Raw genomic sequence first — 13,385 nt, 5'->3', positions numbered from 1 at the left:
CATATTAACAGTAATACACCACGGAAGCAATATCGACTTTGGGGGGTTTTTGACTCTTGAATATTTTGATTTTTAGCACTCAATTCCAGTAAGGTACAGCCTGTGGTTGGCTGCCCGAATAGCTGTGTTTAACACTCTACGGCAGTTAATATTACATATGCCATCTCAAAAGTCATCATGTAGAGGATAATTTTTCTAGTTTTTTTAATAAGGTCTTGCTGATCAGCCCTGAATTACAACTCATAACATAAATGGGCAGAAATAACCTAACTTGGTATCCAAATGGCAGCCACTTTTAAAGTAGCTGTTGGATCACATCTTTCCAATTAAAGCTTTTCTGTGGAAAAGCCTTTTGCAGCTCTAACAATAGCCATGGACTTTAATGCTGATAGCTGTAATGTTCTCTTTATGGACAAAAAAGAGGCTTAGTTTTAGTTCTCAAATATTTGTGATTTTTTTTTTTTAAGACACAAAATATTTGTTACTGATCCAGTTTATTCTTTTCCCCTGAGTATCTTCAAATTCCAGCTCCAAACTATCTGTGGGTTATAATTTCCCCTTAGTAATGCACTTTCTTTATTTGCAATTCATCCATAATTTGAAATGGATAGCCTCCCCCCTGAAATTGTAGCAAATCCCGCCTATATTATAAATTCTATTGCAGAAAAAGATGAGCACACATGTTTTTCCAGGTCTTAAAACAAATTTCTACTTTTAATAAATCAAATCTGATTAGAAAAATATACATCAGTTCACTTCAAGAAGTTCGTTTCCCCGCACTGTTTTAAAACTTAATATTGCTTAACTTGAAAGCAGATGCATAAACTTCCACTGAATTTAATGGTACTTGCTTAAATGTTTCAATTAATCTGGATGTAAGTAATCTATTTAAGCAGGGAAGACAGATACAGGAGAAAGTTTTAAGCCAAACCCATTGACATGCTTTGAAATGTGGGTTTTTTAGGTTACATTCGTAATACAAGCAGCATCTCGCCCCGCGGTTACTCATCCAGTTCCACGCCCCAGCAGTCCAACTACAGCACTTCCAGCAATAGCATGAATGGCTACAGCAACGTCCCCATGTCAAACCTGGGCGTCCCCGGCTCACCTGGATTCATTAACGGCTCTCCAACAGGATCCCCCTATGGCCGTATGTCCTTTGCTTCTTTGTATTTGATTCTTGCTCCTGCTTAATTTAATTTACCACATCAAAAAACGCAGCAAGTGAAGTCTTTCAAGAGAAGTTCTCAAGATCTAGTGAAGATTTCTGTGAAAGGTTCTGATTTGTGTTCTGGTATTTTTTTAGTATGAACTAGAAAATGTTCCCATTTGTCAAGAAGAACAGAGGAACATGGAGTCCTACATATGTTTCCTTCATTTCCTGGAACGCTGCCATTGATGGCTATGTGCTCTTCAGGAAAGACAGGCCTATGAGACGAGGTGGTGGAGTTGCTCTTTATGTAAAAGAGCAACTGGAATGTATAGAACTCTACCTGGGAGCGGATGAAGAACAAGTTGAAAGTTTATGGGTGAAAATTAAGGGGCAGGCCAGGGGGGTTGGACTAGATGATCTCCTGAGGTCCCTTCCAACCCTTACGATTCTGTGATTCTGTGATTTTTTATCCTTATACAGATTCCTAAGTGGCAAAGGGCACAATGAGAAGTGAGGTAAAACTTACAACTTTAGGTGATCAAGCAAGTAGCCATCACTTTTAGCATAGAGACTACTCTGAATCCTATCTGAAAGCCACTCTAAAGTAATGTTTGTGTTATGACCTGCATTAACACTAACTGAGAACTGTGGATTAATTTCCTGTGGCACTGTACTACCTTGTTAACCAGAAGTATAACAATGATGGAATTAGGTTCTGGAGGTTAGTACTGTTGTACTCTGCTTTAGCCTGACTGTGAACAGCCAAGTCCCGGTGAGAACGAGATCTTTGAGAAGGAAAATGAGTAATTGGAAGGCAGACATTTTAAGCAGTTTTACCAAACTTCTGTAATTGCGTTCCTGATGAGGTTTCACTTTTTTCTTTTGCAGTAATGTCTTCAAGTCCAACAGTTGGCTCCTCCAGCACTTCTTCCATCCTTCCATTCTCCTCTTCCGTCTTTCCTGCTGTCAAACAGAAGAGTGCCTTTGCTCCTGTCATCAGACCCCAGGGGTCTCCTTCTCCTGCCTGCTCTAGTGGCAATGGAAATGGGTTTAGAGGTAAGAGATGTACAATTAATATTCAGCCTGCCCAGGTAAAGCATACTGTCTCAGTCTAGGGAAACACAGTAATCATCTGAACACCGTTACACTGATATTACAGGAGTCAGTAGTGAAAATCTGACCCAATCCGACTGGATTAAAGCAATGCTCCAAGCTTTGTCTGTTTGGTTTTAAAACAACAGGGGACAGACACTCACTTATACCAGGAAGGATTTGACCCACGCTGCATTTCAGTACCAGCTCTTTTGTGAGGAATGACTTCTCCTTAGGCTTCAGGGACTTGTAAAGCAAATGTCCGCCCTGCCGAGTTAATACACAGCTCTGTACATAACAGCCAGTGTCTTGAAACCTGCTGCAAGGTTTAGGCTCATACTGGGAATTGAGCCCTACAGTACATTTACAGCCTTTTTAAAGGTGATCTGCAAAACAAATGTGAGTATTAAGATAAGAATGGAAACCTGTACTAAATTCTTTCTTTTAATAGGCTGGGGGGGGGCGTGCGGCACATAAATACGCTCCAAGTCTCCATAAAAAAAACCTTTATAGGGCCTGAGAAGTCATCTGGCTCCTTCAGACTTCACCAGAGATACCATAGAAAACACAACTCTGGGAATTCGGCCATGCCAAGAGCCAGTGGTAATTCTGAAATGAGCCCTACAAACCGCACCTGTTGATTTGGGTGCATCATAAATCCTTAGCTAGGCCACAGGGACTAACATAAACTGCGATTATTTTATATAATAAGGAAATTCTAAGTGTGTTGAACAAAAACAATTACATTTTTAAAAGCTAACTTATAGAATTCTGCTATATATCTGAAACGGCTTCTTCCCCTGCCCCAATTACATGAAACTCTGTGCTTCTCCAAGATCATCGTCTCCCCATTAATGAAGGACATTGGCCTACCCATGTAAGGCACAGGCATCGTGGTGACAGGGAATATCATTGCTTTTCTGCTCTGTTTAAAGAAGATCAAAAGGAGGATTTGAAGTAATTTTTTAAACTATAGGTATAGAAAGTTTTGTTGGCCCAAAAGTTGTAGGTATTTATCTGAACTGTTTAGAAATGGGTTTATTTTTGTTAATGTTTTCTATGAACATGGTGTCTAAAGAGTCACCGTCACTACCTGGCCTACCCTTAACGTTTTTCCTCCCTTTTTTCAGGGGGCGGGGGGATGTTCTTTGGATCAGCTAATGAAGGAATGTATTAATTTTACTGCATTTTTATAAAAAATGAGAGGGTTTAGCTGTTTTAAGGAACTGTTCCAAGGTAATGTAATTTTAAACTGATTAGTTAAACATTTAACTAGGCAGGCCTAGCAACTTAAGAACAGTTTCTTGTTTAGCTTAAGCCAGTTGGACAGTGCTATAATCTAAAAACAAATCAGTGCATTCAGAATGGATTTAAGTCTCCTTTAAAGTTAAACTTGTCTAACTGCTATGTTGAGAAGGCCTAATTGTTAATAAGTAAGTTACCTTATTATTAACTTATTATTTATTATTACTATTAATAAGTGCTAATCACAAATCGCTTCAGTGAGAAAATCACTCAGATTGTTTCTGGGAGACAGAAAAAGGGCAGATTAAAAAAACACTGACTTTTTAAGTTAATATTTTTCCTTAACCTACCGTGTCTGTCCTGACTGCTTAGCGAGAGTTTCTCTCTTTTTTAACCCTTTTGTGAAGTACTAGAGACCATTTGGTGCCATTCATGCAATTTAGTGTTTACAACATATTTTATCCAATCTATAAATTACTAATCAATAAGAGATTCTAAAAATGGAATTTTAATATTGAAAGTGTAACATAAAATCTCAAAGCTAAAACCCCAGTCCTCACCTCCATGCATTTTTACTGACAAAAGTCCGCTCCCGAGGTGTTCAGGATTAATCTATCAGTTTAGGTTATGATTTCTTCACTGAAAGGGTTGTCAGGCTCTGGAATGGGCTGCCCAGGGAGGTGGTAGAGTCCCCATCCTTGGAGGTATTTAAAAGAAGGATAGATGAGGTGCTTAGGGATATGGTTTAGTGGTGGGATGGCAGGGTTAGGTTAACGGTTGGACTCGATGATCTTAAAGGTCTTTTCCAACCAAAGCGATTCTATGATTCTATGATTACTGACTTAGCTTATGCACATAGAGATGCAGAGACTTGGGCACGGACAAACTGAGACAAAAGCTCTTAACCATACCCCTTTCTTTGTGGGATATCTCCTTGCACATCAACACCCCGATACATAAATACAGTACCACGCTACAACTGTTATTTAAACCAGTTTTCAGCAGATACAGTACCTAGTACAACGGGACTTGTCAGTCAGACTGCCACAACAGACGCGACTCACAGCAAAGGCGGTAGCTGCTTCGCAGGGTCGAACACGTCTGCCCGAGGTTTGTTATGCCAGGGCTTTGTAACTGTTTAACCATTTCGGCCATAGATGCAAATTCGTCTTTCCAACTGAAATATTTAAATTGATGCAAGCTGGGGAGCACATGCTTTGGAAGGGATCCAGATACACACAGCCTGATATCCAAATTAACGTTCCCACAGTGCTGACAGACAGATGTGGCCAGAAAGTCAACAGGAGGGTCCCAGAGAGGCTTCTTGAATGGACTTACCATGCTGCAGCAATGGGAGATTGTTAATCTCCTCCGCTCTGCCATCCCCCTGTATGATAAACTAGGAATAGATGTGCTGGTGATGTTATTTATTTACTTATTTATCAAACTTAGGCATCGGCAAATACTGATGGAGATAGAATAGCAAAAGCACAGAGCAAGCAGTAAGAAGTAAGCAGGCATCAAGGGCATCAGGCAAGTGTTTTGACATTTCCCCACCCATAATGTGGGGAAAACATCTCCCCAACAGGGATTTTTGGGGCTTTAATGTAATGTTTGCAACGTACTTTGGCTACACCTTTTCTTCAAAGGCAAAAGCGTCCTGCTGATACAGTCTCCATCCTACATCCTGTTGCAATGAGAACATTAGCAATACTACCAGCACCCCGGGGCACGCCACTCCACTGACAAGCAGCAATGAAAATCTAGAATACAGCTTCCATGTATGTTAACCACAGCAGTGTTTAAGCCTGGATTAAAACTAGTCTAAACAGAAGGAGCTGTACAAGCTTCACCCTCAGATCACCGTTCCCATTACTCCAGGCAGTTTACAGGCCCGCTGGAAGTTGTTTTCCAAAAATGGATCTTAGGGGGAGAGTCTTAGCGATGCTTGAAAGCTGCTGGAGACAGTAGGGCAGCTGGTAGAAAATAGATCGTAACTCAACAGCATTAGCTAAGCATGAAACTTGCATTCCACTAGCTTTGGGCTGCACAACACAGCCAAGACACGTGAATACCCTCAGATAACCCCCTGTGCCATGTGTTCTTGCTTACCTCTTTCACCTGCCATCTGCTATACATTCTTACAGTGTAACAGGACATGATAGGTAGAGAACAAGCAGCAATCCATACTGGACACCACTCACTTCTATACGCGCTCCAAATTGAGAGCAGGTGATCCCGATCAGAACAATTGTGTGCTCCATTCATGTCATATGTCAAGGCAGTTTAAAAAAGGCACTGGAAAGATATAATGTGACATGACGCAACATGGCATGATAAGTACACAAATGCCTAATCAACTCATCTCAGATGGAAGGCAGCTAATGGGAAAAGCAAGCAAATTGGAAACTGCTGGAACAGCATGGACCGCTGACTGCCCAGATTACCTTTGGCCAGCTCAGCACATCTCAACACAAAAATGCAAGCTCAGTTACAAGGAATAGCAGGCAAGCCCCAGAAGGTCAGATGTTCCATTAACCATCAGGATCCTAGCCAATCTAAAAGGTACTGAAGTCTGATACCCTTAGGAACAGCCTCAATTTAGCAAAGGGGACATCTGCACTATTCCCTAAAGAAATACAGGTATTTATTTGAGTTGAAGACCCTAATTATTAGTATCTTGTCTTGACAAAGTTAGGGATGTCAACAGCACTGGGGATTCCAGTCCCCTTGCGTTAAAGGGCTGTGCAAACAGGTAATGAGAAAAATAGTTGCTCTGAAAAGTTTGTAAGGGCTGGGCTTCAGATGAAACGGCTGGCTCGCGTTTACGGAGCGGCGGCTCCTGCTTGTTACCAGTCCAGTGCCTGACCTGCTGTTCCGCGTCGCAGCCTAGCTCCAGTCAACACTTGAGACACAGCATTTTCAAACAACCCTTAACATAGATTCTAACCAGGTAAAAATAACTGGGCCACTTCCACGCTAGGAGTGTTCAGCAATATGCTTCTGCCTCAATCAGAATTATTCCAGAGTCTAGACAGCGAGTTAAGTGTGCCAAAGGCTGCAAACGATATATACATGATGTCAATATATATGAAAAATATGTATCTGTCATCTGGTTTCATCTGAAATATTGGAAGGCTCAAGTACATTTTTCTCCCCACGTTTACTGGCAGAGATGTAAGCAGCACAGACTGCTTCAAAATAAAGAAAAACCTTAAGAGTTATTTAAAACTTCTTGCTAACACTTAACTAAACAAAAATATCTCCTTGTTACTATTAATTACTTCTCTTTCATTTGATGGGATGTTAATTTTAGTAGCTCATCATACGTCACAGATATAGTCAGGCTAGACAGCTTCTCCATTTTTAATGGGAGAAAACAAAAATCTGCCTTTTTTAATAGAGTAAAATATTCAAGACTGTTAGGTGTGACATAGAAAAAGAGGATATTGGGTAAGAGTCAATATTGACTCCTCCTCTGCAGGTGAAAACTCAGCCACTTTCCAGTGTAACTGGAAAAATACATCACTGCAGAGTGGCGAGACAGCCCTGTGCTCTTTAATCATTGAACTAATGCATTTATGACTTTGCAGACACATATTTTGATTTTAAGGGTGTTCCTAATTAACTTGAACTAAATCAAAATAATTGTTCCAGCAGCCTTTTGTGCATATACAGCTTAGCGCCATGGTGAGACAGTAACTACATCAATGCAGCTCAGTAGCTGAGCCCAAATTAACTTCTCGATCTCGTAGCTATCAATGTTTTTTTAAAAGCATGTTTTATAAAATATGCTTTAACCTGCTTATCATCTAAAAGAGACAAACCCACTGCTTATTTATAAATATCTCACCTGTCTGTGGTTAGATGATCACGAGTGGATGAGTGAAAATCTTCCATCCAAATACAGAAGGATTTCTGAAAAAAAAAAAAAAAAAGTTAATTAACTACGGAGGAAAAAATAAATTCTTTAGGAAAAACTTGAAGCTTTTGGCTACTTTTTAGTGTCTTGGAACCATCCTTCATGGGTTTTTCACAGAAGCTGTAATTTAGTTCACTTACCTACATTCTAGTGTAAAGGAGGATGGTGCTCTTCTTCCAAGCCACGGATGTTTTCTGCTAAATGAAAGCCAGCTGTGTTTTCCTCCAAAAAGCCTTTCTTTCCGCTATCATTTTCAGTTGATTAGTTACATAATAATAAATTATAGGTAATAAAGGGGTGCGTTGTTTCACAAACGTCTCCGTGGTCTTAATATGGAAGGTAAAACTGCACGTTTGCTAGCGGTAGTCATGGTGGGAGTCGGAGATATCAGTCAGGTGAGGCCCCTTTTCTCAGCCCCAGTTACTCAGACGCTAGCCCTGCTGCCCACAGCCTTGCCAACCTGCCTTTGTGTCGCGACAGCTCACGCACAGAGACGTTTCCAGCCTTGCAGGGCAGGCACATTCATTTCAGATGCTCGGAGCAGCACCGCTGGAGCACTGGAGAGGTTTAAGATTGGAGGTTGCTGGCAACTTAGGGGCAAAAGAAGAAAAATCAAATGAGAGAGAGCGCGAGACATTTTGCACGTCGCTGATGGAAAATGCTCAACACCCCTCTCCTCTAGAAGGCACGGTTTTTAAACCAGGTCATAATTTACACCCCGACAAAAGCACCCGAAGCAGCAGAGCAGTGTGTGCGCACACACGTGTACATTTGTAGGGCACCAAGCCCCTTTCAGTTCCTGCCAAATGGCCGTTTGAATCGCAGAGGGTTCTTTTCCACTACAAAGCAAGACAGGCATTTTCAGGGGCCACTTGTATACACTAGGCTTATGATCATTATTAATTACACCCATTAAAGGTGCCTATCACCATAGCATCTGGGTACTATCCATGTTTGATTATTTATTTATTAAAAAATTCTCCAACCTTGTGACAATTTTAATCAAGTGTTTCAGTTGATAATTGCAAGCTGTCAAGGTTAATACAATAAGGCTCATCTCTAATTCTTTTTCCATTTCCCTCCAAGAAAAAAAAAAGACCCTCTGGGATAATGACTGTGGTTTCTATATTCCCAACTCATCAGGGAGTGTCCTGCATTGAACCACCTTTATTGAAAAGTTACATCGATTCAATATATAGTAATACAGGCAAAAATAATTACAGCTTTGCTAGCAGTGTAAGACCTTAATCCAAACCTCACAAACATTCAATAAAAAGCGATACGGGCTGGGAATAGGCTTTTGACAGTGCAGCCCCAAAGGGGAGTGGAGGTGGGGTGGAAATGGACGGACGAGGGTGTGTGAAAAGAGAGAGAACCACAGAGCAAAGCCATTTAGATGAGCTGTGGGAACCAGGTGAGAATGCCAGCCAGGATTCCTCACCTGACTTGTTTTTTGCTGCGGGAGGCGGTGAAGGTGCAACATTAGGCTGAAAGAATTAGGCTTTGCTTGTCCTTTCTATGGTATTTTGTAGTTTTACCTGAATTTGTCCACTGGCGGGTTCCATCCTAACAACTTCCGAGGAGCATCTCTGCTCTGGAGCACTTCTACAACAGACTCGGGCTGCGGGGGGGCAAAAGTAAGGAGGGGAAAGCAGGGCCTGGCTACCTGCGCAGGAGGGAAGGCAAGGGGGCAGAAGGGGGGGGGTCACCAGCACCCCGGGTAATGCCACACTCCTCCCGATTGCAGATTTTGCCGTTGCCATCAGCCATTTGAATCCAGGACTGCTGGATAACATAATACCTTTAATTATAGAGTAAAAATGTACTTTCCCTTCAATTTAAGGAACTTTCCAAAATGCTGCATCTACAAGTATTCTTAAAATATTTTTGACGAGCCATGGCAGAAACTCGGGCCTGGTCTTTGCTTTGATCTGCTGGAAGAAGATTTCCTTGATTAAAAAACCAAAAATAACATTGATGACAATAGTATCAGAAAAAAAGCCTTTATGCCACTATGGCCTAGCCCCCTTGGGAACAGAGTTCAAACGGCGCTGGCAACAGACCCCGCCTGGCTCAGATTAAACCCCACCACATAGAATCATAGAATCATAGAATCATAGAATGTTTAGGGTTGGAAGGGACCACTAGTGGTCATCTAGTCCAACCCCCCTGCAGTGAGCAGGGACACTGCTAAGGGGGGCCCCGGCCGCGCGAGCGCTCCTTTATTTGCTTCAGGCGAAAGACCCAGCCGGGTTACCGTGGACAAACAGTTTAAATTCTTTGAGCTAACCTGGATGATTTTTGCCTGCAGCAGATTGGGAAGTGCTCACGCAGACGGCTCCGCTGGGATACCTGCGGGATGGCGGTGAGCAGCTGAGGGCACACGCTTCCCTCTTCTGCCAGCCCGGCAGGATCGAGAGGAGGGCAGCAGTCCAGGGCTGAAAGCAAGTTTGCTTTTCTAGAGGACAGAAAGGCCGGCACGCGGTTCATGCATAGGGAGAAGGCTCTCCAGGGTCAGGCTGGGACGCTACCGTTAGGATCATTTTTGGGGTTTGGGGGTGAGGAGAAGGAAAGGAGCAGCTGCCTCAGTGTTATCAGAAAATCTCCCTTCTTCTTCTAATGCACCCCTCCTCCCCTTCCCCCCACCAAAAAAATAATTATCTGCTATATTTAGGGTTATGTAAATTGCCTGTTTGAAAAATAATAGCACATTCCTAAGCAATTAAAAAAAGTAGATATTTGACTTAAGAGCGTTTGGTTTCACTTTCTCTTTCAGCTATCTGCCAAAATTGGCAGGGACGCCTAGCCCCAGTCAGTTACAAAATATGAAAATATTTATTTTCTGATTGTATTAAGTCATAGACCATATCCACAGTTGTTTAAAATCAACACAGCTCCAATAAAAGAGTCATGTTAGCTGAGGATCTTGCCCTAAGCATTTTTTTTTTTTTTTTAAACACTATGAACATAAGGGTGAAATTAATTCTCAGAGGACAGGGCTTTAAACACATGAATAATCCCACAAATTTCAGTGACCATAAATCTTTGCAGGATTAGGGCCTCGCACTGCACTGAGGCCCCTTTGAAAATATGACTCACTCATTTGTTATATAAATACGTATAAACTTAACTTACCCCTCAAAACCTTTGGGAACAGCACCAGTTCCAGGCAGCTTCAAATGTTGCTGTTGTCAGTTATGAAGAATATAACTGCAATTAAAGGCAGTGAGAGTGACTAATAAATAATTTACATAAGCCCAGTGTTCTGGGAATGTGCCAGGTAAGACTACGGTGATTCAGACATATGGGGTAAACCAAGCGAGAAAGAGAGGCCGGTCCATTATTTCCATTGAAACTAAATTAGCGAACCCTAGCTCTGGGCATTGTCCAATGAGTCGGGACTTGTAATTCTTGGTGCTAGGTCCCGTAAGCGGCGCACGGGCAAATTCCATTTTGCTTTCACGTCTTTCCTCACTCACAACATAACCCTTGCTCAAGCAACTGAGCGGGCTGAGTGGGAAGCGGAAGACCCTGCTCGATTCTGGTTTTCAAGACTGATTTTGAGGGTTTGACTTGAGAAAGCTTGAGAAGTCTGAGCTTTTGGGGGCAGTTCTGAGCAATGTGCACCTCCGAGGACATCCCTGAGGAGCTAAGCACCTAAAAGTGGTTAGGTGTTTCTGAAAAGTCCCACACTGAGCCTTGAATTGATCCTCTGTCTCCTTTATCCCTTTAAGAACCACCGTGGACCTTGGCTTTCGGTGAATTTGTTATGAAATAGCTCAGTGTCCGCTGGCTGTGGTCACTGTTAGTTCTCACTAAAGCACAAAGACGTGAAAAGGAGCTGAGGGTCTGGTTTTGCCTGCAGATAGGGCCAGTGCCGCAGTACGCGACGGCACGCAGAAGGGTGAAGGGCTCAAATATATTTTGTTCCGTTAAAATTTGCCAGAATTTCATCTTTGTCAATTTTCTTTTTCAGCCATGACTGGTCTTGTCGTTCCCCCGATGTAAGGAAGAGGCAGCTTTGCTCCTCTCCCTCTTCCCTTTTTTCCTCTTTTTTTTTCATTTTTCTTTTACAGCACAAAACTACTTATTGTGATGGACCACTAAAAAGAAAAAAATAGCACTACAAGCTCTTTTTTGGGGGAAAGCCAGGCCCAGGAAAAAAAAAAAAAAAAAGGAACATTTTTTATGGATTGGACAAGATAGAAGTCTGCATCTTTTACCTGTTTCATATTTCTGACACAACCATGTCAACTCCTGAAACATTGTGAATGAAGAATCAGCCAAGAGCCAGGACGAACAACAGTTGGCAGAACGGAATCGGAAACGCAAAGTCTTTCTTGAAAGATGGGAAACCTTCCTGAGATTTGTAAAATATTAAAAGGAGGAAGAAATTGGCAAAATGATTCAAGCTTGCTATTTTGGATACAATTTGTTTTACTTTGTAGGGGAAAAAAGTTGAAGTTTCTATTTTCTATGGAGCCTTTCAGATATCGATTTAGTTTATGCAGAAAAAAATTCAACACAACAGGGTACCAGCATGAAAGAATTTCTAGGACAAACTGACATGAATGATGGAACTTTGGTGTATGTGTGTATTTGCTTATAGTTTAACCTCTTTAAAAAATGTAAGATGTTTTACAATTATTTAAATAAATAAACTTGTAACTTATTGTATGTAGAGGTAGAAATTAAACCCTTTTTTGGATTTTTTCCTCCAGTTGTACAATGAAGAAAAATGATGCAAAAATGTAGTGATAAGTTTGAGATATATTATTACTGCTGCAATTGCGCCTCACTTCTTCCCTCTTACTGAATTCATGTGCAAGGATGTATAGGATTCCTTCTGATTAACAAAACCATCAGACGCTTTTAGATACGTTGTGGTATACAGGCCAGTGATTCATGTACGAATCTTCATCCACCTCATCCTTCCCCCTTCCATTTTTTTGTTTCAATTAAAATATTCAGGTACTAGGATTAACTGGTAAGTTTTCAAAGACCCTACTGGCAAACGAGCGGCACTGAGGGATTTGAACGAATCAGATTTCTCATGAGGTACTGGGTTTATTTTATAGATTCAATGTATGAATTAGGAGGGAAAGGGTTCTCTGAGATATTGCTTTTCCATGTAGTTAGAACACCTTAAGTTCAGTTATACTTCATATTAAGGGTGCATTTATAAAGGGTAGATATGTATTGGAATAATTTATGCACTTTTATCCTGAGTCATTAAAAATGGTAAGTATTTTCCATTTATATATTGAAGTTCATAGAAGTAATCAATTGCTTTGAATTTTTCTGCATTTTAGCATTAAAAAAAAGTTTAGTTCTCCTTTGTATCTCCTCTCCTGAAATTGGAAAGTGAGAACAAGTCCGATTAAAAAAAATCAGTAGTTACCTGACTAAACCAGAGACCACTCAAAAGAATTTGATTGCTGGGAAGCCATTTTAGAGAAAAAAATATCAGCTACACTAATTACGCCCCAGTAAAACACACGTGATTCATAGCTGCATGAACAGTTGTTCCTATGGTAACACCTTCAGGTTAATAAATAAACCCTTAATATATGGCCCCTGAAACTGTACTTGTCTATTTGCCCCATAGTTTTATCGGTGGGTAAGTAAAATAGCGTTCTTGGTGATGCTTCTAGATGGTAGACGTTCGGTTCGGTACTGGACTCAGGATGGTAACAACTGTGACAACTCGTGTGGCCGAGGGAATTTGGAGCTCGTTTGGAGCTACGGTGGCACTAACTGGGATCAGTAATAGCCTAGCAAGCCGCTCTCTAGATCCACAGTTCCAATCCAGCCGCGATGATTAGCGACCCAGGGGCTTGGTGGCGCGTGGGGGGCGCGACTTGGTAGGCCCTCACCTGACGGACAGGCCTTGGGCACAGGACTGCATTTTGCAAACACACCCAATCGATCCTGTACGTAGCCCAGTGCAGGAGAGCTGGCTGCCCGCGAGCC

At 41.6% G+C, this 13,385-nt stretch overlaps 1 protein-coding gene and 1 long non-coding RNA gene across 9 annotated transcripts in view; one reads left to right on the top strand and one right to left on the bottom strand.

The window, feature by feature from the left end:
* The window catches only part of EBF2 (EBF transcription factor 2), a 141,294-nt gene extending 129,874 nt beyond the window's left edge, over positions 1–11,420 (top strand). For 4 of the 8 annotated variants that reach the window (XM_009635785.2, XM_009635784.2, XM_035891375.1 and 1 more), the window contains 3 exons: positions 965–1,150; positions 2,042–2,209; positions 11,389–11,420. In XM_009635785.2, coding sequence (XP_009634080.1) covers positions 965–1,150; positions 2,042–2,209; positions 11,389–11,420 — 386 coding nt within the window. Of the gene's footprint in view, positions 1–964; positions 1,151–2,041; positions 2,221–2,702; positions 2,766–11,388 lie in introns of those variants that run through there. The other 4 variants (XM_035891377.1, XM_035891376.1, XM_009635787.2 and 1 more) reach the window with 3 other exon arrangements.
* Positions 5,145–7,405, bottom strand: LOC118451985. Its single transcript, XR_004841608.1, has 3 exons — positions 7,344–7,405; positions 5,603–5,788; positions 5,145–5,177 (listed from the first exon to the last, which is right to left on the bottom strand). It is a non-coding gene; the product is annotated as an uncharacterized LOC118451985 (long non-coding RNA).
* Positions 11,421–13,385: the final 1,965 nt, after the last annotated feature.

The sequence above is a fragment of the Egretta garzetta genome, unplaced genomic scaffold, assembly GCF_000687185.1.
Source record: "Egretta garzetta isolate BGI_Z169 unplaced genomic scaffold, ASM68718v1 scaffold233, whole genome shotgun sequence".
NCBI classification, from domain to species: Eukaryota; Metazoa; Chordata; class Aves; order Pelecaniformes; family Ardeidae; genus Egretta; species Egretta garzetta.
Note: the sequence above shows the minus strand (reverse complement) of the source record. Positions and strands in the feature narration are given on the sequence as shown.